Below are 26,755 nucleotides of genomic sequence, written 5' to 3' on the forward strand. Positions count from 1 at the left end.
CCTTTCAGATGGGTCTCAGAGGCTTTGCTCTGTTCCATCCATACAAAATGCCAGGTAAAACCAATTGAAATGAAGTTCTCATTTTGATTTTCCAGTAACACGGTATTTTCTGCTTACAGGAATTACATTGCAAGGGCAGCATGTTGCACTGGTTTTGGAAATGGAGACCCATACGTGCGATTTGCTTATTGTTAAATAATTTCCAAATGTTAAAATTTTGATGAATGTGAACATTAAATTTTATGAAGACGGGGATGGTTTTTGCAGTATGAGACCCTGAGCCAGCTTGCTCGCTGGAACTTAAAATTGCAGGAGGAACAGGGGACTGAAACTCACACAGAAGTAATTAGAGCTAGCTGTGTATATGTGCATATATGCGTGTTTCATATTAGTTGTAAGCTGCGATTTTTATATAAAGTGCTCCTGAGAGCTGTACGAAACTGGAATATCTAGTTTGTGAACATACGAGCAACTGCAACACTGCATTTTATTTTCCTTGTCTGGATGTGCAGAGTTATTTTTTTCCCCTTGCAAAGTCGTTGCTCCCCTGCTGAGATCTGTAGAAAATAACCATGTGTGGATGAAAACAGCTTAGTTAGTTATTTCTGAAACACTAAAAAATTAAAATACAGTTTTGTGCCGGCATAAAATACTGTGGAAGGAACACCAGACAGTTAATGGCCCTTTTGTACCTTTCTTTTCAGAGATCTCAAAAGGGCATCGGGAAAATTCAAGGAAAACGCTATTCCCAGCTGGTATAATTAAACATGTTGTATTGTCTAAAATGAAAAACTCTAATGATATTCTGGAAGAGCTGAAGAATAAAGAGCACTACAATGAAATATGTATCTCTGGAGCTTTGGTACCTGCTTTGGTAGAATATAGGAAATTGGAGAATTACAGAGGGTCTCAAATGAGAGAACTAAATTAATCTGTGGTGCATGATGCTAATGATTGTTCCTCTCAGAACATTAAACAGATTAATAGTGCATTGTTTCTAAATTACAAAAAATTACGTTTCTGTCTCTAAGACAGCAACTGAACTTGGATTAGTTTGAATTTCCTGAAAGTTCATGAGAATCTCATCATCTTGAGATTCATTTTGTATGTGAAACAGAGAAAGTGGAAAGAAGACTTTGCAATCAAGGTAATGAGAACCAACAAGTCTTTTTTAAATTTTAGATCAGATTCATCCCTCTACACCAAGACAGCAGGAAGCACATACCAGTGATGCCTTGACTTATGAATGTCCCTACTTACGACCATTTTGAGTTACGACCAGCTTCTACTTGCGACTGGAACTTCCACTTACGAATAGAAAAGGGCAGGGAAAAAAGGCGGGAGATTCAAATTTCTAACTGTAAGTGGCAACAAAGCTGCTTCTTTGTAGCTCTTTCACCCCAGCAGTTAGAGAGTGTGTGTCAGAGGAGGCTTGGGACTGCCTCCTTCCGCTTTGGAGTGAGAGTGTGTTTGTGTGTTTGCAGGGAGGCTTCGGGCTCCCTGGTAAGGTAAGCTGCTGTTTTCTGCTTTTCAAAAACTGTTCTGGGTGTTTTTGCAGTGTGGTTTTGAGCGGGGGGTGGTTATGTTTCTGTACTGTGATGGGTCTTGGGGGGGTTGTTTTTTGGTTCCCCCCATTTCTGATGGGTCTTGGGGGGTTGTTTCTTTTTGTAGTGTTTTTTTCCCCATTTCCAATCGGTCTTGGAGAGTTTGTTTGGTTTTGGGGGTTTTCCCCCCATTTCCAATGGGTCCTGCATGTTTCCCTTGGTTTTTCCTTTGTTTTCTTTGCATTTCCGACCTGCCCCCTTTGGTCTCTGTGCATTTCCAGTCTGCTTCATTTGTTTTCTGTGCATTTCCAATGGGTCTTGCACACTTGATTGCTTTTCTCCCCCGGCTGGAAGGGATTAATCACATTTCCAATGAGTCTTGCAGTGAATTTTGTGTGTATGTGTGATATTTTTTCTTCGGTCGGAATGGATTAATTGCATTTCAATGCATTCCTATGGGAAATGATGCTTCGACTTACAACCATTTCGAGTTATGTCCATCTTCTGGAACGGATTGTGGTTGTAAATCGAGGCACCACTGCATATCTGTTTGGCCTCATATAAACACAAAGGAAGGGACATGGTGGCACTGTGGGTTAAACCACAAAAGCCTCTGTGCTGCAAGGTCTGACAACCAGCAGCCGTAAGATCAAATCCACGCAACGGAGTGAGCTCCCGTTGCTTCTCCCAACTCCTGCCAACCTAGCAGTTTGAAAGCATGCAAATGTGAGTAGATAAATATGTACCACCATGGTGGGAAAGTAACGGTGTTCTGTGTCTAGTCGCGCTGGCCATGTGACCACGAAAACTGTCTTCGGACAAACACTGGCTCTATGGCTTGGAAACGGGGATGAGCACTGTAGCCTAGATTCGGACATGACCGGACAAATTATCAAGGGGAACCTTTACCTTTACCTAAACACAAAGGAGCTATTATAAAGCACTAGCTGGTCTTGCTGATGACCTTTTCCAGCTTGGTCTCTTTCATTATTTATTAGTGTAACCTTGGTTTTTGTAGAGCCCCTTTGGTGCTTAAATGCAAAGATTTAATACTTGGATCTTCTTGATAAGTGACGTTTATTACATCTGCAAGAGGAAACTGCACTAGTTTTCAACTCCTAATTCATAGTTTTAATAATACTTTCTATTGATCATAAGCTTTTGTAGAAAACAGAAACACCAAACATTTTAGTATTCTGTATATGTACATTCTCTGCAAGTATCACGTTTATTTTTTTTAACGATTCATGTTTTATATATGTATCTAGAGTTGATGAGAGCCACATTATCTTATTATGTAGTTCTGTTTGGCAACCCAGTTCTATGAAGTAAACATTGGGAAGGAAGACATTTCAAGGCACTTCTAGGTGTCTTAAGAGTTACACTTCGAGCAGTTGGATTAATCAGGTCTTTTTGGAGGAACCAGGCCTCTCAAAGGGAATTACCGTAGCTTTCATAGGTTTCGTTACCAGGCAGAAGGAATAGCGGTATGATTCCACAGGAGAAAGGGCCAGGCTGACATATCTTAATAAGGAGAGGGGATGTTTGTACTTTCTCACATGCAAACCAGTGGCTGTTTTTGTAACAGCAGACCTATGTACACAATATTTAAGCAGACCTATCAGTAACTTACCTCATAGAACCTCATGCTGTTGTCTAGGTGAAGATCATATTTTGCATAATGTTTTTTAGACTTCACATAAGTAAAACTGCCAGATCCTGTGTTATGGAACTCCTGTATATTAGCTAGAATTATTTTTCTAAGGAGAACATGGGCCTTTATATTAGTGGCATTGCAAGTAATCTTTTTAGATCCTCTTCTTTGTTATAATTCATTGGTTGGTTAATTCATTTTAGCCGAAGTGGGATTTGCACCTATTCCAACCAGCAAAACCTGTCTTAAAGCCAAGGTTACTAAACATAAGCTTTTAAAACTTTGATGTAATATCACAATTTCTACACCTATGTAGAAAGGCTGATCTTGTTCACCTGACTCTTCTGGGACTCGGCCATCTTTCCAAAAGAGTACATTGAACAATTCAAAGACTGCTGAAACATAACAGCACTGTCTGAAGAAAGCAGTGTTGATATTGCTGTGAGGTTTGAAGTCAGGCTTCTTTAACTCAACGAAAGGAAGGAAATTAATTTTAAAAGAGCGACTATTGTCACAATGATCAATTCAGTTTACATCCTTACTATCCATGTGAGTTAGAAGCTTTCTAAGTTGAAGCATTTCCTCTCTTAAATATTTGTTGCATGAAAGTGAATCTCTTTTCAGTATTATCTGACCTTCTCTCAGCTTGTCTGTCAAATGTCTTGATGGTATGAATTGCTTAGCTGTGGTATCATCATCTATTGTCACAGAGTAGATTAATGCCTTTGATCACTTCCTAAAAATGTAGTGCTCTTCAATCCATTGGGGACAGAATGGCTCACATACAATATGCAGCTACCCAAGGGGAAAAAACAGCAAATGCCATCTTAAGGTTCTACCATTCCAAAGGGGAGTGATATATTCCAGCAGCCCAAAAACTCTTTCAGGCAAAGGTGGTCAGCCAGATGCTCTATGGCACCTTTATAGGGCTTTCATCTAGCTGCTTTGATCTGATAGAGCAGGTTCAGACTAAATTCCTTAGAGCAATTCTTGAAGTTCCAAGAGGCATACCAAATGCACAAATTCGTTTAGAGACAGGCTCACTAACAATGGTAGCCAAAATTACACTAGCCCCCCTTCAGTACTGGCTTAAAATAAATTAGCAATTACAGGGATTAACCCTACTATTTCTATAGGACAATTTTCAATTGAAATGGTTGAAAGCGGTCCTAAATAAATTCCAAGTTATGGGCTTCTCTCCACAAGCAATACTGAGTATGCAATGGTATGAAGCGAAATCAGCCCTTAAACAGAGAATAATGGACATGAAAAGACAGGTAGATCTTAGTAGATGCCCCAATTTTAGAGTGATAGACACGCACAAATATCGTTTGTTCCCCATGGCTTATTTATCACAGCTTGAGACATATAAGTTTAGGAAAGCCTTTACTCTGGCTAGATGTGAGGCCTTTCCCTCAGTGGTGTTGGAAGGCAGATTTAAGAAGATCCCGAGGGAACAGAGACTCTGCCCTTGTGGATCTGGTGAGATAGAATCCATTGAGCATATGATGCTCAGATGTAACAGGCATAACAAGATTCGAGGAAAATATATTACACTTCTCTTAAAAGACATGACAAGCCAATCAGACTCGGACTACTGTAACCAATTGTTAATTGATCAAAATCGGACTACACTACATAATTGGTAGTGAAATTTTGGGCGGCATGCCATAGTAGCCAGAATAGATAGCCAAACTTAGACATTGGTCTTACATTGTTATATTTATAGTTTTATTGCTTTTTGCTTATTTGATTTGGCTTTTTGCAGTATATGTCAGTACTTGAAGCTCTGCATTTAATTTTGTTTAATATATATGGCTTGATGCTGTAACAATGAAGTGTGTGTGTGTGATATAGTCCTCTATGTGTAAGTATTAGTGTCTGTGGGACTGATCTGGAAGGGTGTGAATCCTCTTGTGGATCTCTGTCTCTACATGGATTACTGTGGTCTCTTTATACTCATATGGTTACACTATTAGTTTATTTGTTAAATCAGAATTATAACTCTACAACTGCTTATCTGAGCTTCTTCTGAATATTGACGTATATTGCCTGAAGAGAAATTGCCACCTGTGATCAGTAGTACATGATGGAATTACAAGTAGACGGACGTGGAATATTTCAAACCCACACATTAAAAGCATTATTTATGAATACACTTTAAAAATACATCTACTTGCCAAATGGGGTCACCACTGATGCTCATTATTTAAATGTTGATGCCAAGTACTCGTTAATGATATATGGTTTGAAGGCTATCTCTGCCGTTGCTTCTAGGCTGAATATAGATCAGATAAATTCTCATAAAATTGATTGAGTAGTCGCTTGAGGGTTAACTCATGTCTTAACCCTTAGGACAAAATTGGCAGATTTTTTTCCCAAGGAGAATTTTAATGTTGTCAATTAATGTTTTTCCTTCTTACAAAGGAAATACAATAACTATGATGATGATCACTCGTAGTTCAATGCAGTCAGTTGTCACTGTCCAAGAATTTCACATGGTTATAAAATTCAAGGGCTTCTTCATTATTTTAATTTCCTTTGTAAATATTATCTTGTTATAGCTGTTGAAATCACCTGGGTTTGGTTATGTAAGGGGTTTAATATTTCTGTGAATACACACATGAAAGGCACAAATGACTATGACCCTGTTGACTCCACAGATCTTTCCTGTGTATCTCAAATAAAAAACTGACAAAATCTATATTTTAAATGTGTTATTAAAATATAATTACCATATCATTTTAGAATATATAATTTTACAGACTATAACAAAGCAACAGAATGTTCACAACGATCACAAAGACCATAGAATGTCTTGTTTAAACTACTTTATATATCTTGGGCTGCAAACCATAGATAGATAGATAGATAGATAGATAGATAGATAGATAGATAGATAGATAGATAGACAGACAGACAGACAGACAGACAGACAGACAGACAGACAGACAGATAATCAGTGAGTAAGCCCCACTGAATTCAGTGAGTTATACTTGTGAAAAAATATACATAAGGTTTCAGTATTTTAATTTTTTTAAAATAGAAAGACAAATTACAACTTGTGAAGTAGAATGCAAACAATTATTATCTGATTGACTTAAAGGAACACAGAAAGGAACATACATTTTAGTGAGAATATAGGTCATGAACTATCTCCTCGGGTTGTGTATGCGTTGTCATTCTGCTATTAAAAGGTTACACTTGTTTTCCAATGTTGGAACGGAGTCCTTTTTCCTCGCTACCACTTAATTGTACTTTTCTTTTACTGTGCTGTTTCAACCAGACAAAACTAGTGCAATTTAATATTATATAAAAACAGCATGTACGTAATTTTAGTTCTCTGTTAATAAGGCCTGTGTTGCAATGGATTTAGAGGAGTCAATCATTTGCTGGACTGCATTAATTACAGTTCTCAGTGTAACTTTTAAACAAGTACAAAAGTTTCTGAAGTGTTTCCCTTGCATGTTTTCTTTTTCTGAGCTCTCAAATGACATCTTCAGGCAAGCAACTTGGCATGCTCTAGCGAGAAATTGTACAGGCTACTTCTCTGTCCTGTCCTTAATAGTTCTGTAGCTATTCTCCTTAGTCGGATCCTTCCTATTCCTCAGCCTCTCTAATTATGTCCCTCTAGGGTCCTGGCTTTCCTCACCTTTTGGCAGACACCTGTCTCTCCTGTGCTGCTACTGCTGGTGGTCCAGCTTTCCAAAAATATTTTAATAGCTCTGAAAGAAGAGGAAATAGTGTCTCTCTCATTAAGATCAATAGCACCCCAAACCAGTCAGGACTAGTTTTTAGTAACCAGTGATTACAGCAGGAAGGTCTATTGCATACATTTCACAAAGAATAAACACAATGGGCAGTAACCAAAGCACCCTGGAATACTCAACCCTCCTTGCGGTTTTTAGCACTACTATTCTTCTGGTGACCGGCAAGCGAACCCTGCACAAGTTACTGAAATACAAAGTATGAAGTGCTTCTTGGAAAGGCCTGCTCTTAGATCAGGGCTGAGCTACTGTACCTTTCCTTGGTGGGGAAAACTGACCTCATATGTTTGTTCTCTCTTTTTTTTCCCATAGCCCCTACAATTGGACTGCAACCTCTGTGCCATTATTTCAAATTCAGGTCAGATGACAGAGCAAAAAGTTGGAGTTGAAATCGACCAGTCCTCCTGTATATGGAGAATGAACAATGCTCCCACCAAGGGGTTTGAAGATGATGTTGGAAAGAGAACAACTGTAAGAGTTGTTTCCCATACCAGTGTCCCTCTACTGCTAAAGAATCCAGAATATTTCTTTAAGGAAACCAACAGCACAATTTATGTAATCTGGGGACCTTTTCGAAACATGAGGAAAGATGGCAATGGCATCGTGTACAACATGCTGAAGAAGACTGTGGACAGCTATCCTGGGGCCAAAGTCTATGTGACTACCGAGAAACGTATGAGTTACTGTGATGAAGTCTTCAAAAAAGAAACAGGAAAAGATAGGTGAGTCCTGGCCTTGCAGACTGAAAATTCATACCAAATTTATACTACCAAATTTATTCTACCGTGTTTCCCCGAAAATAAGGCAGGGTCTTATATTAATTTTTGTTCCAAAAAAAAAGACATTAGGGCTTGTTTTCAGGGAATGTTTTATTTTTTTCATATACAACAATCTACATTTATTCAAATACAGTCATGTCATCTTCTTCTGGTTGCTGCACAATGGTGGAGGGTGGGGTTTAATGTAGCTAAGGCTTATTTTTGGGGTGGACTTATATTACAAGCATCCTGAAAAATTATCCCAGGGCTTATTTTCAGGCTAGGTTTTATTTTCGGGGAAACAGGGTAATGAGCAAACCATTTCCATTGTGTTCCTAATCTGTATGTGCCAACTATTAATAAATCTCTCAGACCAACATTTAAAATAGATTATTGTAAGATTTTGACTGCTATGAGCATCCGATGAGACCTTATCAGTCACCATTTCTGCCCTCCCCTTTACCGTAAGTTACATCCCATTTGGGTTGGCTTAGATCCAAACACTAGAACATTACCTGAAGCATTCTGAGCACGCTGTGTTGTATTTCAACTCAATTTACTGTGGATTAAGGTGACACATAATACAATGAGGAGTAGGAGTTTATTATGTGGAAGTATTATGTAAGCATCAAGTGATCAGTCCTCTTACTTTGAGAGAAGACTGAAATTGTGAGGGCACAATAATTTAATTATTAATGCTAGGGCAACTGGGCTGACCAGCAACATAGTGTTGATTGTATGGGAGTCGGAATGAAGGAATTTTCAATTGGCTGTTTGTTTAAGAGCTTTGGAAAATTTTCAAGCATTACAGGTTTTCTCTCTCTTTCTCTGTTTTTAATAAACATGCATTTGTTGGCAACCCAAACAGGGCAGAAGATTTTTTTTTATTTTTAAATTTGGCTTCTCATCTTTGTTTTTATTATTATTATTATTATTAATTTATTCTTCAGTACTTTAAGATCTTTGACAGGCTTCAAGGTTGGAAAATAGTTTAAACCAAGGTCACTTTTTCTGTTGATCAACAGAACATCTCTGTTGTTGGACTGCAGATATAACAACTATATATTTTCTCATCTTGCATGAAGAAGAGTGTCTTGACATGAAAAGATTAAGACTTCTTTTCAGCAGTACTAAAAAGAACGATATTTTGTCTTTGTGGAATATGTGGCTATGAGTGGCTGCTAGTTATGATGGATATATATTCCATCAAGTACCAAAGGCTATAGACTTCCATATATCATTTGCCAGAGAGCATGTTTGAGAGGCAGCTGTTGTACTCATATCCTGCTTGTGGGCTTCCCATAGGCAACCAGATAACTGCGGTGTAAACTGAATTAGACTGGCCTTTGGAATGACCCAGCATGTTCTTATTCATTCTTCCAACCTAACTTACAAAAGGAAGAACAGAAAAGCTTGCACTACTGGGTAGATGGCCCGCCTAACTAAAATCATTCCAACACTAAACCATCAGAATACTGAAGTAAAGGGTGTAAATTTTTATGCACAATTTTCCTTAGCATGCAACAGCCTCTATAAATCAGCATTACAGCTAATGCAGAAGTACAGCACAGAGTTCAGCCCTGTTATTCTGTATTTTTAAATGACATTACCAACATTGGTTGATAATAACTCCATTTGCAAAACTACTGGAAGGGGGTGAAGGGATGTATGCAGCTTGCGAAAGACCACCTGATGAGTTCATGGCAGAGGCCAGACTTAAAATTCACAATTTCTAGGCCCTAGACCGTTTTGTCCATGCAGCTGTGTTGACTGTGTTGCCGTATTCCATATGTTGCACTTTCGTTCCCCACTTCACCAAGGGGCCTGAGAATTACAATGAAGGGTATTCTGCATCTGTGCCATTAGCTGAATTCTGAAAGAGTAACAGAGCTCCCTTATGTGACGGAAATGACCACATTTTCCTTGCCAACCCGTTAGATGTCTAGCTGCTCTGTTTCCACTACTCAGTTCCTCTTACTTTTTTGCTTAAGCCACATACTCTTCTAGTTTCTCAGAGGAATAGCAGCTTTCCACTTTTGGTGTATAGAGGGCTGTGATTTTTCTTGAAAACAAGAAGGAAGCCAAATGCCACTCAAATGGTATGGAAACATACAGCTTGAGTTGGAACTGGGTATAATGGGAGGTTTATTTCACAGTATATTAACTGTGCTTGTGTTGTGTTCTGTCAATGTGTCTTAATGGTATGCCAGATTTCTAGCTTGTCAAGCTCTTATGAAGTTTCCTGTGACATTTTGGTCTTGAAAAAATGGAATATTCCCAGCACAAGGGTGTCTATATTCTGTGCTGCCAGTTAATAGACATGTGCTGTAGCCACGTCTGCAGTGGAAAGAATGCAAAAATTTTAAATTCAGTCATTAATATTCAGCTGGTTGCAGAGTCAAAGCCAGCCTCTGTTGTGGCACTAATGATCATCAACCTTTCAGGTTCCCAGACAGATCCGGTATTTATCTTATCCAAATACAAAATACCTTGCAAGAATGGGCTGTAGGAAGCTGGTGATTGTTCTTGACTCTCTAATAGTGGGAACCTGAAGGCAGGTTTGTTCTTTCTGGAGACCTTCATTAGTGAAGTATTTATGTGTTCAAGGCAGTGCGAACTCTCCTTTTTTCTGAATAACTGCTGTGCATAAATAATACACTTTGGCTGGCAGCCGCTCTTTCATACTAATGCCTCCTAGTTTGTACTATCCTGGAGGTACTCTAAAGCTGACAGCTCTTTCCAGTCCTTCATTAACACTTTTCAGAGCTGCATTATATACAGAGAGTCAGATGAAAGGAGAATTTAAACTATATTTGAAGGGATGCCAACCAGCAGCCAAATGTGAAAAGGATTCCCACCCCATTTGCGTGCGTGTATTTATGTGTTTAGCTGAATTCTGATGTGCCTCCGAGTTTTCTTGAAGTTTAAAAACAAAATAGAAAATCTTACACCATTATTTAATTGGTAATGACTGGAGGGGGGAAGTCTCTTTGTAGATTGCATTAAAACAAAACAACAAAAAAGGAGTTCACTCTGGTCTGATAAAAATGCACTGAGAGGAACTCTAAAAAGCATTTAATTAGCTGGCACCAAAGCTGCTCCACCCTCAGGGTTGTGTAAAAATTAATAATGGTTCAGAGCAAACAGATCAATGCCCCCCATACACCACAGCATTATGTGAAGGCGAGGAGGAGGAAGAGAGTCATTTGAGTTGCAAGGGCTCAGACTGAAAACCATTCACCCTTTAAAAAACATAGAAGTCACTTGAACACAGAAGCAATGCTAGAAATGAGCACAGTGCTGTTGTCTTCTAGGATGGCCTCCCTAGAGTTAGTTTGCAGATCCCTGTCACTCTCTGCATTAGAGATTGACCGCTCATAGTGGCACATGTTGTGCATTGGGTCTTGACCAGTGTGTCTCCATTCAATTATTGTATCAGCTTTCCATCCATGGTATTGAATTTCTTTCCAACATGTGATCGTAGCTGCAAACGCTATGCTTGGAATGTTGTATTATGGAAATATTATGTTTAGTACAGCGTTCTGCTGCTCCTTCATAAACGTAATTACTGAAGAATAGTGTATTTGAAGTTGGCAAAATTAAAGAGGAAAAGGAAAAGAAGAAGAAAAAGCCAACATATTGGAGCAATTCAAAAACTAAGAAATTTATTTCAGTCTGAGTTTTCATGGATCAACTCCACTTCTTCAGCCACAAGAAGTAGAAATCCTTACGTAAAGTGCCACAGAATTTCCCCCTCTTTTTCCTTTTTTGTCATATATACCCTTTTCTCATTAGTTTTGTTAACATGATAAAACAGACCGGCATAGCTACTTTTTTGGAAATTGTATTTATAGTCTGAAATCATCTTGCTTAATATTGGTAGGGTACGCTAGAGCAGAGTCATTGAATCCATGGGGATTTGTTGGGTCCACTTTTCCATAAGTTCCGTGGATTCAAATGGGCCTACACTAATTGTGACTTCCTTTAGTGTAGTAAGTTAGGACTACAATAGGTATATTTGAATCAGTGGAACATATGTTGAAGTTGACTCACCAGATCATCATAAGAGCATAAGAAGAGCCCTGCTGGATCAGGCCAAAGGGCCATCTAATCCAGCTCCTTGTATCTCATAGTGGCCTCGCCAGATGCCTCTGGAAGCACACAAGACAATTAGATAGCTGTCTCCTGATACCTCAGGACTCCTCAGTGAGTCAATGTTACTATTCTAGTACAACTTACTATGCTAAGCAACAGGATTTCAGCCATAGTGTAGTATACATATATAGCAGTTATATATTGTTTTCTACAATTCATGTAAAAGCAATATATCACAGATCGCAAACGACAGTCAGTGCATGTCACAGATGACATTCACATCAAAAATGCAGCCCAACACGAATGTACTAGTATTCTGAACAATGAATCTGTTGTCAGTATGTGAAGTGAATTGCTAGTATCCCATGAAAAGTTGTTATATTCCATTTGAAATTATCTAAGAGTTGTTGAAATTTCATGGACAGATAACAAGGAAAGGGGTAACAGAAAAGGATAAGATTGAACATTATTACAAATGTGGAAAGAAGAATGCAAGAATAAGTAGGTAACAGTGACTGAAATCCATTCAGACCTTGGTCTCCTCATTTAGGTGAAGAGAGAGAACAGCAGTGTCAGTGAGTCACTCATAAATGTTATGGAACCCTGGCAAACCCAATGCCTTATGTGTACTTGTGAAAACGGGCTTAAAGGGAATGCACATGCGTATATCTGTCCAGACACTGGCACCTCATGCAATATAGAATCCTAATCAAGAGTTGTGGATCTTTTCCATTTGTTGTGTAGACCCATTGAAACCAATAGAATTTATAGAAGGGGTGATTTAAAGATATTGTTTATTTCATCGGTCTGCTACAATTGGGATTGATATCCAATTTAGCTCTGAAGTGAATCACCAGACTAAAGAAAGGCTAATGGCTAGGTGATCACCGAACACAGAAAGTAATTTACTTTGAAGAGAAGTTAATGAGGAGTCGACACACGAAGATGTCCGCCAGCGGAGTCTCTTGGTCACGCCCTGAGAGCTCCCTTTATTAACCTTACAGTTTGTTGGTAGTACTATATTTAGATAGGATGCTGGTTACATAATGCCAGTTTGTATTGGCTGACAGGAAGCTTTGAAGTTTATGCTCTACGTCAGAATGGGAAAGAGGAAGAATGGGCAGCTGCTGGACCCACCCCCACCCCCTGGGAGCAGCCACATCCTGCTAGGAGGGTTTGCCCTCACCAGAACAGAAATGCAGCTGGCAACCTTGGAGATAAGCACTCCCACATAGCTCCTCGTGATTGTTTGATGCAAGGGTAATAATAAAGTTTTTCATTACTGATTGATTGCTTAATAAGATTCACTCTGCTTACTTAAGTGAACTAAGCAACTAGTCAGAGATCCCGACCTGACACTGGATTCAGACCCAAAGACTTGGACTGTGCATGTGCCACCCAGCTGATAGGCCAGCACGTACACAGAGACAGCAGGCCTGGAAGGGAAGTCGGGCTGGCACATGTGCATGTGCAGAGACAGCGAGCCAACTTCCCTTCCTGGATTTGGACCCTGCTTCTGTGCATGCACTGACCTATCAGCTGGGCATCAGTTGCATGGGTGGAGGCAGCAGCTGGCTCCAGTGGGACTTAAAGCAGACTCAACAGCAAGTCGTGACACGAGTCCCCATCCCTGGGCTTTGTTATCCCCTCCTCTCTAAAATGAGCCGCTGTGCTCCTGTTTCATTTAAGATGTTTAATAAGCATTCCCATCCACCACCACGTATTGGTCCATGTCCAGCTCACTAGACACAGTAAGTATCAGTCTCATCTCATTTTTTATTATTATTTCAAGATTTCACTGTATCTCTTTTTATTTCACGACTGTAGTCTTCATACTAGAGCAGCATTTTTTAAACTGCCTCCTCCCTTCTACTCCTCCTTTATTCTATCCTTCTCTTGGATATGCTTGCATTGTTTTTATTCATGGAGTGCTCCTAGTTTCTTAGTAAAGTAAATAACGATTGTTGTGTTGGATCTAAAATAATCCAAGAACTAGGAAAATACTAGAATTCCATGAAAGATGTAGGATCTTCCGGCCACTTTCGGAAGTGGAGAATGGACAAAATGAACCGAGCAATCTGCAGAACAAGTTCCCTAATCTGAAGGTTATTTCGCGTTTTATATAGCTCTCAAGGAAACAAATTGCTTTTGAGATTCACACTGCAAGTCCTTAATCTCCACAGTGTGCACGCCAGATGGTAGAACATATTTGGCTTTGAAAGAGATGTTTTATCATTGGAAGCAGAAAGATGCATCATCCAACTCTCTCACTTTTCTGTCAGAATTCAAGGATCTTAATTGCTGAAATTTATATTTTGGTCAAGCTACATTAGTACAGTTGCTTTGTTTCCATGACAGTGCATGTCTTGACACAGAACACAGTAACTCAGGTCATGTACAATTCCTTCTTCAAAAGTAACTGTGTTGGGACTTTGACTCTCTTACACACAGTTGTGAATTTTTCAAAACAAGACTGGCCCAACTGTGTGATTTCTTCCCATTTCATTACTTTATTACATTTGTATCCTACCTTCCTGGACCATGATCTGCTGAGAGTCAGCTTCTGGAACACTGAGAACCGAGTGCTAAATCTGTCATGGACAACTTGATTTTGAGTAAAGTTCTGTATGTAGCAGAGCATGTTTTCAAATTACACTGGCAGGCCTGGACTTCTTATATTTCTACAGAGGGAATGTCCAGCTGGCTCCAGAGGTGGGCAACGTATGTCAGGAGTGAGGACAATGCGCACCAGAAGTCATATCTGGCAGGATGCACATTTGGGCACGTCATCGATGGGTTTGGACATGGCAGCTGAGCTTGAACCACCCATGTATATTCTGCTCATAGTCATTACCTATCAAGGAACAGTCACTTCTTTTGTAGTGTAGCTCTATATTTTCATTACTTTTCATTATGAGGAGATGGCTTCATTAAATTATAAAGGAGGGATGTCACATGGTTGAAGCACTGGCTAGTGTTGCTGTTTCATGTTATCTTGAGAGTATTGATGTGGATCGGAGGAGAGCATATTTTCTGCTAGAGGCCAGAGGCTTGTCATATTTACATTTTCTAAAAGTAACTACAGTGCAACTCTTGTTACTTTTCTGTTTACTGTGCATAACAGAGTTGCTTTTTGAATTCTGACTCTATTTTTTAAAAAATATTGGAACTACAATCATAGCTAATTTTTAGAATTAACACTCCACACTTTTTTTTCAGATTTCACCTTTTGAAGGAAGGATGTATGTGTATATTTTATATACTCTGCCAACTCTAATGAATTCATTACTTGATTAAATTCCACTTTATAAGTTGGAAGAATCCCAAAAACTTTAATATGAACACTCCCAAAGCTGTTCTGTTCTTTGTTCTTTCTTTTTAAAGAGAAGTTCCTTTAGAATAGGTTAATGATATTGTCCATCTTCATGCATGGAATGAGTAATATTCTTGTTGTCAGTTAAGAACTCTTGATTGGTTGGAAAAAAAGAGTATAAAGTACAAAATGTTAATGAAAGTAATAGATTTTTCATTATAAAACACTTAAACCCTACCCTATAACACTGCTGGATGACAGTAATGTGGTTTGGGAAATGGTTTTATTTTCTTGTAGAAGTCCAGAATTAATAGACTAAGTACTTAGTCTAGAAATGGGTTAGATTTAATTCTAACAATTTATTAATGGTTTGTTTATGATTCTTCATAAAGCTTAATTAGTATGAACATCTATCTATGGAGGCGGATGCAGTTCTGTTTATGTACATGCAATGGAATGTACAAAGGGCATGAATGGCATAAATTCCCCTCCCTCTCCACAGTTTTTCTCCACTGCTGGGGCTTCTGCCTTTTTGGAATTGAATGCATTCACATTGGTCCAGAAAGGGTCATCACTTGAACTCATATGGAGGGGTTTGTAGCCATTTCATTTGAAGCCATTGAATCTGGCTGCAGCAGCAATGAGAGAGGTGGGGCTGTGGGGAAACTGGCTTCTCTTTGTATCAGCAAATGTGGTGCTTGGGTCTCCTTCCTTTCCTCCTCCCTTCCCTTCTCTTCCTGTTCCATTCTGTTCCATTTCTTTTCTTTTTTCTTTTTACCTAGGGTAGGTGACCAAAGGGGGGGTAGGGAGAAGTAAGCAAAGAGAGAGAAAAGAGGAAGCTAACGATCAACATTGTTTGCAGGTTGCTAAGGTAGCTGTTCTCCAACTGTTGTTGTTGTTTAGTCGTGTCCGACTCTTCGTGATCCCATGGACCAGAGCATGCCAGGCCCTCCTATCTTCCACTGCCTCCCGGAGTTGTGTCAAATTCATGTTGGTTGCTTCGCAGACACTGTCCAGCCATCTCATCCTCTGTTGTCCCCTTCTCCTCTTGCTTTCATGCTTTCCTAACATCAGGGGCTTTTCCAAGGAGTCTTCTCTTCTCTTGAGATGGCCAAAGTACTGGAGCCTCAGCTTCAGGAGCTGTCCTTCCAGTGAGCACTCAGGGTTGATTTCCTTCAGAATGGATAGGTTTGTTCTCCTTGCAGTCCAGGGGGCTCTCAAGAGTCTCCTCCAGCACCACAATTCAAAAGCATCAATTCCTCAGTGGTCAGCTTTCTTTATGGTCCAGCTCTCACTTCCATACATCGCTGGTGGGGGGGAAATCAAATTTATTTATGAGCTAATTTGTGTAGGATTACATTATAAACTGATATTGTGTTTGTTTAATACATATAAACTAGATAACATTAAAATTCCTTTGGACCACTCCTCATATGTCTTTCATGGCAAAGGATGACGATATTGCTGCAGTACAATCTAAATTCTAAACAGCCAAAAAAGCTAAGGTTTGCTGAATATGCTTAGGAAAAAAGAAATGAACATAAGGCCCACGATTTGGACCACATCAGAAATATAAGGAAGACATGACAGAGGTGTCAAAAATAATGCAGGGCACAGAAAAAGTGACAGAGGTTTTTTTCCCTGTCCTTGTAATAGTGGGACTGAGGATCTGTGCTGTAACTAGGATGGAGCAACTGGAGTTCTGTCACAGAGCACCAAAATTTAGAGGGGGCTGAAATCTAGCAGCAGATCTACTGGTAAGTGTCAGGAAAATGAAATGCAACACCTCCCAGCCCTATTCACTTTCCTTTTTTGAAAGCATAAACTTTCTCTTTCCTTTAGGGAACACTACATTCCCCTTGTTCTTAATCATAGGGGATGCATGCCCATGCCTTAGGGCAGAGACAGTGCTGTTTGCCTCCGCTGCCACAATTGTAGGTTACAGCTCTGTGAATGTTCATTCCCTGAATCCGAATGGTGGAGTCCAATGTAATACCTGGGATTCATGAGTATGCAATTGTGTCATAACTTCAGTGAGGCTGAGCCTGAGGAACTGGACACTCCCAAGCCTTGGGATGGAGGACCTGCTTGACCCTTGGACTCTCAGGGCACCAGGAGCTTGTGCTTACAGATCCCAGACCCTCAGAGACCCAGGATTCTGAGCCTGTGGATGGTAGGAGATCAGGAGCTGGTTTTGAGGAGGAGGTGGGGCAACCTTCCCACCCCTGGAAGTGAAGAAGGCTGAAAGCATGAGCCAGTTTTGAAGCCTCAAGGCAGTGTTCGACTGCAGGGGAGGTCTCCTCATGAATAAAAGGCCTTGTCACAAGTAGGCTTTTTGTCCCATGGAGGCTCATGGTCCAACACTTCTGATGGCCTCTGCCTTGTCTCTGTGTGTCTGGATTCCTTTTTCTGGATTGCATGGACCTTGTTTAGCCAACTTGAGTACCTATTGGGCTTTGACTTTGGATTGCTCTGTCTGAGTATCACTACAGTGAGCTTTACAGTTCCTGTACTTCCTGATTCATCTTTTCCTTGATCTGGGACTTTACTTGCCCGCAGCTTCACTTGCCTCACCCAATGTGGAACAAGGGAAGTTACTCCAGATGTTTGGGACTATTGACCAAGGTAGTAAAGCTATAGATGTGAAACAGCCATCCCAGTCCCATAGTGCCTAATATTGTAGGAAAGCATATGAGGAAGGAAAACTCAGATTTTCCCTTATCCATACAGTAGTGATTAATTAGTCTTTTGCATTTATTAAAGAATTGGTCTTATTAGGCATGGCAACGTCCCTATCAGGTTGTGAAGGATGTCTTATTTACAGAGAAAAGTTGTATCATTGTATCATATGCTGACTGGGCAGGCTATTCAAACTATTCAGAGGCCAAGAAAAGCTTGTCACTAGATCTGTAATATGGCACAATGTGTGAAGATTTACAGTCACTGACAGATAGTAGGAAAACTCATGTATGGCTGGTGAATCAACTTCAGCTTCTTTGTGCAGCTTTGTGTTAGAGCATTTTTAAAAACATTGAATATCTTGGCAACACAGCATACAAAACAATTACAGAAATATGACACACCTGCAAACTGATAACTTTAAAAGATGGCTGTTTTTGGAAGCGTTAGAATCTGCATGCTTGGCAAATTGATTTTGTAGAGAGAGAACTGTGTGATGAATAGCAATTAGAGATGGGGAGAACTTTGCTCAGTTCACCTTTTAATGCAAGCTTAGATTCCATATTTTCAAGCTAATTCATGAAATCTAACTTATTCCTCCTCTGAGGCTAAGGCAGGCTATGGGAGATGAGGAAAGCCTTGATTCAATGGGTTATCTTGTTAAATCATCAACATGGACCTATATGACAGAAAAGAGCCCTTCCGAATTCACAGATCACAAGCTCTTCTTCAAGAAAATAAGTACAGTATTCAGTTTGTTTGTTTAGGAAGGTATGAACCTGCCTTCTACTGTGTCAGACCCTTGGCCCATCCTGCTGAATAGTGTGAACTCTGACTGGCAGCGTCCCTGCAGCGTTTTAGGCGGGATGTTTCCGAACTTCTATCCATTCTGCTAGATTTATTTAGGATAAATAATAGAATCAGTCATCTAATACTTATGAGCAACTAAAAAGAGTGTATAGTCACATAGCTAAATCAGGTCAAGTCGATTCCAATTTATGACAACCCTCCCAGGGTTTTTGAGATGTAAAATAGTCAGCAGGTTTGCAGGTTCCTCTTTCTGGTGATGCTTTCGGACTGTGTAGCATCCCCGAGGCTACAGGGCACATCAACCACTGATACTTCGGGTGCTCTTGTTTGTTTCCTATCCCAGTGGGGGATTCAGCTTCCTAGCTCCTGGTTCTGCCACCAGGTCCTACCAGCACTAATGGTGTAAGGGAGTTAAGTGTGTTGTAATGAATGGAGTGTTGGACAGGGACTCAGAAAAGCTGGGTTCAAATGCCTGCTCCATCATGGAAACTTTCTGGGGGAACATCTCATGTACCTCAAAAGTCCTATTAGGATTGCCTGAAGTCGGAAGCAACTTGTCATCTCAGATCAACGGCATAGCCATGAAAAATAATATATTAGTTTTTCTCATCCTTAAAATTACAGTACTTTAAAATAATTTCTTAGTGTGAATATGATTAAACTTAGCTGGATTCAGTTCCTTCTTGCAGTTGTCAGGTACTTATCTGCCTAATTCAATTCTCTCCCCCCCCCCCCCCCGTTTCCACTGAAACTGTAGCTCACCCAAATTAAAAATATGGTCTAGGTTGCTAAATTACAGCTCCTGCCTTGTCCGTAGTATTGACATGCGCATGCAAAAGCATTTATAATTTGGCCTCTGTGTGTGGGTGGATTATTACAGGAGGTTTAAGAAATAATTGCCCACTAATGTGAAAAGTAGAAATATGTATAGTAGTACAGTATATTGCTTATAATGTAATCATTAAAATAACAATTATGTGATAATGAAAGCACTCATTATACTTAAGTTTATCTTTACATAATGTTAATAACTAACGAAAACTGAAAAGATTATATCTAATTAAATTGAACAACATTACCAAAAGCTGCTTTATAGAAAGGAGTTCTTTACCACAGAATAGTACATTCATAAGGAGGTTCACTGAACTCCCATTTTTTACATATTCAGAGAGGTGACCATTTTATAATCAACTGTAACAGATTCTTTTTCATTAAATGGATTGGAAATGCATTCACTCAGGACAAATCCATTAAATGTACTTGAAATTATGTTGAAGTCCCTGAATAAATGAGAAATAGAAAATTACACAACAATTTGTGCCATTATTATTACGGCCTACCATTCTGAAATGACTGCTGAAGCCTGCTGTTGATTGCAAATACTTCTTCAGAGGTCAGATAGCTCCAGTCAGGAGACTATTATTTAGATGTATTGACTAGTAGTTATAAAGTTTTGTTTGTAAAGGGTATCCTCCAGTAATCAGACCTAGAATGTGTCCCAGAGATATAAGTCAGATTAAAGGAGTCTGTTCATTTGTATGGCAATTTATACAGCACCCAGTTCCTTGGAGTTAAAATCCTGCCATTCTCACTCCCTGGAGAAGCTCAAGATTTCTCTCAAAAGGTTTCTCTTCTTTGTTTCCTAAGGAATATTAGGAAAATCCCAAGCCAATCTGAGGAAAACCTTGGAGAACCAACCAGTCTTTTATTATCACTAGTGGATTAATGACTAAGTGAAGAGTTGCACTGACAGCCTTTCTCTCTCACTCTTACTAACAATCACTTTTTAACTCTCATCTCAATCAATCTTATCTCCACTCCCAAACACCATGCACACCCCTTTATATCCCAGCTCCTCCCCCTTTAGTATCACCTTCCGTCCCCTCATTGGCTGCTGTTCCACTACCCAGCTGTGACGGACAGGTGACGGCAGGGCTGAACGTTACAGTAATCTGTTTGTGCAATCTTTGGACATTCACAGATGAAGTGTGCCACAGTTTCATATTTTTCTTGGCAGAGTCAACATTTGCTGTTAGCACTAGTTCCATGAATCTTAGCTTTCATCATGTTGGTTTGGGGTGCTTGTTCTTATGCAGCAAAAACCAAGCCTTTGGTTTCTTTCTTAAAGGTCCCCAGTTTTAGCAATGCCCATGTTGAATTATGATCATGCTTTCCATCAATATTTCTCAGGTGTTGTCCATGGAGTGGTTTTTTTCCAGCTGTTTAATTTCTTTTCAAATTGTTGTTTCTCATATTGAGCCTTTGTTTCTGCTTTCAAAATATTCTCCATTTTCACCACCTTAAGTATTTTTTCTCGACTTGTACTGATATAATCATTTAGGCTTCTTTTTTCCCTCCTCTTCTACCTGCTCTATTTGCAGTAATCCACTACCTCCTATTTTGTGTGGCAAAAATTATCCGTCCACATCACTTTTTGGATGTAGTGTGTGATGCATGTTCATTAGTTTCTGTATTTTTTGATCCAATTCTTCTAATACAATTTGAGTTAAATCTCTTATTCTAGCTGGGTATCTAATTAATGGAACTGCCCATGTGTTATTAACTTTGATTGTATTGCCACTATTTAATTTTGATTTTAAGATTTTCCAGTCTTTTGATATGTTCCCTTTCTGTTAATTCTTTAACTTTTATGTGGACTTTTGTGTGTTATATGCTTATAATATCCAAGATATTTAAAATTGTCATCACTTGATAGTGATTTTATAATATTGCCATTTTTAAACTCTGTTCCAACTAGTTGCTGGATCTTGCCACAGTGTATAGACAGAGATGCACATTTGACACTTCTAAATTTCATTTGACTATCTTCATCGAATATTTGCACTGTGTTTAGCACTGATTGTATCTCCCTGAAATATTTTGCATATAGTTTTAGGTCTTCTGTGTATAACATATGATTGATTTTTATTTGTTTTGAAATATGGTAGACCAATCCAGTTTTATTTAAAATTATTGACATGGGGATTAGTGAGATGTTAAACAGCAATTGTGACAAAGTATCTCCTTGAAATATTCTCCTTTTGAGGCTAACTTCCCCAGTTTCTTCACCATGGGCTATTAGGACAGTTTTCCATTTTTCCATGTTTTTCTTGAGGAACTTCTGAATGTTTTTACTAATCCCAAACATTTTTAGGCAGGTGTTAATCCAGCTGTGTAGCAGTAAGTCAAATGTCTTTTTATAGACTATCCAGACTATATTAAAATTTGTTTTTGATATTTTTGCCTTTTTAGCATCATTTTATCAATAAACAGCTGATCTTTGTGCCTTTTGACTTTATAAAGTTCCCTTTCTATTCAGTTGGGTATAGAGAATTTTCAGTTAAGTAATTATATATTGATCTTGCAAGTTTTCCTGTGAAGAGCTTGAACACTGTAATTGGTCTGTAATTACTGGGTTCATTGCCCTTTTGATGATCTTTTATTATCAGAAATGTGTGGTCTGTTGTCATCCAATCTTCGGTTGTAGAATTTTGAAGTAAGTGATTAAAATGCATTGCTATAAGTTTTAAATTCTTTAACCAAAATCTGTTCTGCTCATCTGGACCAGGTGCACTCCCATTTTTCACTTGTCTCTTAATGATTTCAGTTGTTATTACAATATCATCCATATGTTTTCCTTGAGTTTCTTTACAAATGCCTTTAATCCATAAGACATTTTGTTATGTCCGGTTGGGTGCTCCCAAATTTCTTTCTCAAATTTTGAAACATCATCTTTACATGGGCCTAATTTCTTTTTCTCTGCATTTTCCCCTTGATTTATGGAATAATCATTGGTTATTTCAAAATTTAATGTTTTCCCTATACTGCTTCCAGCATCCATCATAGCTTTCAATTTCCTTTCTGTAGCATTTACCCTTTGTTTTAATACTTTCTAGGTCATACATAGAACCATCGAATAATTAAGTTGGAAGGGGCCTCTAAGGCCATCAAGTTCAACCCCCTGCTCAATGCAGGAGTACAAATCAAAGGAGGTCTTCTGGGTGGATGTCTAAATTTCTCTTGAATGTCTCTGTTGTTGAGGCACTCATCACCTCTCGAGGTAATTGATTCCATTGCCGTACTGCTCTCTTTTGCATAGTCTGGCTTTTACTTTTTCATTTTAAAGTCATCATCATTTCAACTGATATATCACCCCATAACGTTAGAGCACTCTCTAGGGCGGTTTACAAGATAATTATGCAAGCAGCACCATTTTTCCCCCAGTGAACTGCGTACTCATTTTGTTGGAAGAATGGAAGGCTGAGTCAAGGTTGAGCTGGCTACCTGAACTAGTCTGGATCAAAGTTTGTGAAGAGAAGGTTGTCTGCAGTAGTGCAGATTGACCACTGCACCATGGGCCTCATACATAACTTCCACATATGCGAGCCACAGATTATGCTGTACGTGGAATTCTGGGAGTAGAAATAAAAGCATTGAACATTTTGCACTTCTGCCCAAACATATATCATGTGCAACAATATCAAGGCCTCTGAGGTGCCTTCCATGTCTATCCAGAGCAGGTGTTGGCAAAATCTAGAGAAGAGTGAGAGCAGCCTCAGATGTTTCATGGTACCTCCAGATACATTGCTGGAGTCGGTCATTCCCCCCCCCCGCCTGCATAATGTAAAAAAAACAACAGGAGCAAAGCAACAATGTCTGTGTTTCTCTCTTGCTTGTACCTCAATGACTTGACAATTTAAAATTCTGAAACCTGTTAACCAAGTGGGGGAAAAACTATCTTGCGAGCAAGGAAGAGCCACTGTATTGAGCCACTCACTGCATATATATAAGAACAGCCACTGCTTTTAACCTATGAGAATAACTGTAGGAAATCTTTAAATAAACTATGAATAGTTTATTAGTCAGGTATGAGGATGGTAGCTTAATGTGCTGTAATGACCTCCCTAGTAATGGGAGGAACTGATTTCTCTGTGATGATCATGGCTACCACACACCGTAGCTACAGATTAGAACATTGATTGTTTTAAAAATTAATGTAGCATGACTGAGTGGGCTGTGTGGCAAGGGGACTGCTGTTTTTGAAGGAGGAAGTAATGGTGGCTATAATTTTTTTAATTGACAACCAAACATGCAGGGTTTTTTTAAAAAGAAAATCACATTAATGAACAATCCCTAAGTGTTATATGGGGGCAGCAGATCTGGATCCTCATGGTGCTTTGTTCCTCTCAGATGCTTCAGTTAAAGCTGAACATCTGTGCCGCTAAATGCATTCACCTAAACCTAAATGAAATAACTTGTGACTGCTTTCTTTTTCTTTCCTTCCATCAATATTGTTTTCCAGCACCAGAGGATACTCAAAACATTCCAACAGTCCAAACACACAGCGCGATTCCGCCCTCTTTGCACTACTGCAGAAATGGGAGAAATCACACCAAGGTTATTTGGATTGCAAATGGAGAAGGTGATCGCAATAGGAAAGAGACATGTGGAAACCTCATAAAGGAATGCATGAGGCCGTTTCAAGTTCGGGATATTGAAAACAGCAGGAATCCCAAAAGTTCTAGAATAGCAAAAATATTGTTCCATGCACCCCATGCAGGAGCGCTGATGTGCTTTGAAATTTAAATTGTGAACTCCTTGCTGAACAGAATATTTTTTCTTCTTCTTTCCTCTTGGGGAAAAGAACAGAGGAGCTTCATCAGAGCACAAGCAAGGGAGTGAGAAACAGAGACACTGTTGCTTTGCCCCTGTTGTTTTCCTGCTTTTGAAAAAAAATCTGCCCTAAAAAGTTGAATTTTATCCCCCTAGCCCCCCACCCCAAAAAGAATTCTGGAGGTAAACAACTTTGAGCACCGCTTTGTTTGAAAACCACATGCATTCTAAGTGTAATCCCATCAGCTTCAGGAATGCCTCTCTTAACAACATTTAAAGCTTCAGACAGTCAATGGACAGTTTTAGGCACACATAAATTTAAATGGAATTATAGATCCAAATGAGCTATGGCCGTTTTTCTCCCTGTGAGGTAGATGGCAACTGCATTCATCAAGGCAAAAGGCTGATTATGCAATCAGGAACATTATTTGTGTCCTTGCATTTTGTTTCTTACACATTTTTCTCTTTTTTTCTCATCTGAACTAAATTTCCAGAAAGAAACTGGTTGGATATTTTTTACTCCTAGAATCACAGGTCTAGTTAAAGAAACACTCTTTCTTCCAGAAATGGGATGCTAGATATGCAAGGATCTTGCTCAGTAAAATGGATGATTGACATTGTCAGCTTTATTGATTGAGAGAGAAGGATGCCCATCAAAAGTGGCTGTTCAAAGCCTTTCTCTCCCTATTGCATGCTGATGACCACATTCTGAAGGGCAATCCATGCAAAGAAAATCCATTTTATATACATTGTCCTTTTTGCAGGATCTTAGTAATAGTCTCTCCTTTATTACAACATAATTTCATCCATAAACATAAGGTTTTTTAAGGTTAGAGGTTCCCAATTTTGTAAAAATGTTTGTTGAACCAATGATCTACTGTTAAGTATCATTCTGTACTGTATGAAACCAGCTTTTCCTGTTCTGCTGGTTCTCAGCTGCATGAATACTGTGACCCATACTTAATGTCCACATATCCATTAAGGAGAAGAGCAATTAGACATTTTATGCTTGTTCAGTTTTCTGGTTCTTCCCATCTGGAGGCTTCCTAGCTGCCTTTCTAGCTTCCTTCACACCTGATGATGCCAATTCACTCCAAAAGAAAATCTCCCTCATTCCTGACTGAATTGTGGATGGCAGAGGGCTGATTTGAGGTGTATCACCATGACATGCCTGAGAAAAAATGAGGCAAGGTAGTCTCTTGCTGACTTTGTGATAACCCCAAAATGCCCTTGCCTTTTAGGTCAAACTTTGCACCTAGGTTAAGACGACTCCTCTAAGTTTTCAGGGGGGAACTGTGTTATGAGTGGTAGATCAAGAAATCCTAAGAAAGACTGCCTCAGACCAGTTGGAATAGATGAGGCACCCAAAGTAAGTAGGGAAAACGAAGTGTTTGGAGTCCATTCTTAAAGATGTACATGGACTAGCTGACATCTTGACCATGACCATGCATGTTGTAATACCTGACTCATCCTGATAGAACTGGTATGTATGCTTGCAAACATGGGTATTTTCTTATATGTATATGTGGAATTGCAATTCCTATGTATAGCTTTATCTGCCAGTCAGTTAACTAAGGGCTTATGCATAAAGGCTTATATAACATACATAGTAGAAACAGACTCTACATGATGGCTTTTTCAGAATTCCATCATAATAATGGGTGTTTGATACTGGCGTGGATATTCAGTGCCAAGCAGAACAATTGTGTTTTTCAGATGTGTCTCCAGGATAAGTAAAGGTCATATGTAATCATACAATTACTTTGCTGGGTAATAACAAGGCACTCATTAGTAACTAGCAATGCAACTAATTTCTTGCAAGACTGGAACAATGATGATGGTAGACAGCCCATCCTTACATTAATGAATAATAGCACTCAATGTGCGGCCCAGGTACCACTTTGTAATGTTGAGCTAGGTTTCAGTTAAAGGGGTATGCTAGGAAAAGAGATGTGGTTCCTAAGGCACTCTCTGAACTGTTTGTGCTTTATTTGTTGAACTGAGCATGGGAATCTTCCACATATATGCTCTGTCGATTGCCCTGGACTGTATACTGAACTTGGATGTATAGGATTGAGTCTAGCAAAAATGTTAGACCATTTACGAATGATAGCTTACAAGATTCAAGGTCTCTCTTTGCATATGTCAGCTATAAATAAATAAATAAATAAATAAATAAATAAATAAATAAATAAATAAATAAATAAATAAGTCTTCATGCCACACATTTTAATGCAATTCTCAGTTCACAATGACAGTGGAAGTATGAAGATAGTTGTTTTTATTAAGGTGACAAACTATACTTGCCATATCTGGTTTACTACTTCGAAGACTAATTGAGTAGCAAGTGTGTCACAGAATGAGAAGGTAAGCCCTTCAGTGTGTCCCAGGCATAACCCTCCTAGCCAGCTAGAATTATTTTAGACTGATACACCACTGACATAGGGGCATTAATATCCAGAAGGGAGAAAGATTAGACAGGAGGGATTACCTCGAGGACCTTGATATCTGTAGGCCTTGAC

The 26,755-nt window shown here is 39.1% G+C and overlaps 1 protein-coding gene across 3 annotated transcripts in view; it reads left to right on the forward strand.

Annotated features, from left to right (window-relative positions):
• The window catches only part of ST6GALNAC3 (ST6 N-acetylgalactosaminide alpha-2,6-sialyltransferase 3), a 356,057-nt gene that overhangs the window by 218,514 nt on the left and 110,788 nt on the right, over positions 1-26,755 (forward strand). For 2 of the 3 annotated variants that reach the window (XM_020794696.3, XM_020794698.3), the window contains one exon: positions 7,278-7,687. In XM_020794696.3, coding sequence (XP_020650355.2) covers positions 7,278-7,687 — 410 coding nt within the window. Of the gene's footprint in view, positions 1-1,182; positions 1,361-7,277; positions 7,688-26,755 lie in introns of all 3 variants that reach the window. The other variant, XM_078392996.1, reaches the window with a different exon arrangement.

Source organism: Pogona vitticeps, chromosome 4 (genome assembly GCF_051106095.1).
Source record: "Pogona vitticeps strain Pit_001003342236 chromosome 4, PviZW2.1, whole genome shotgun sequence".
Lineage (NCBI taxonomy): Eukaryota > Metazoa > Chordata > Lepidosauria > Squamata > Agamidae > Pogona > Pogona vitticeps.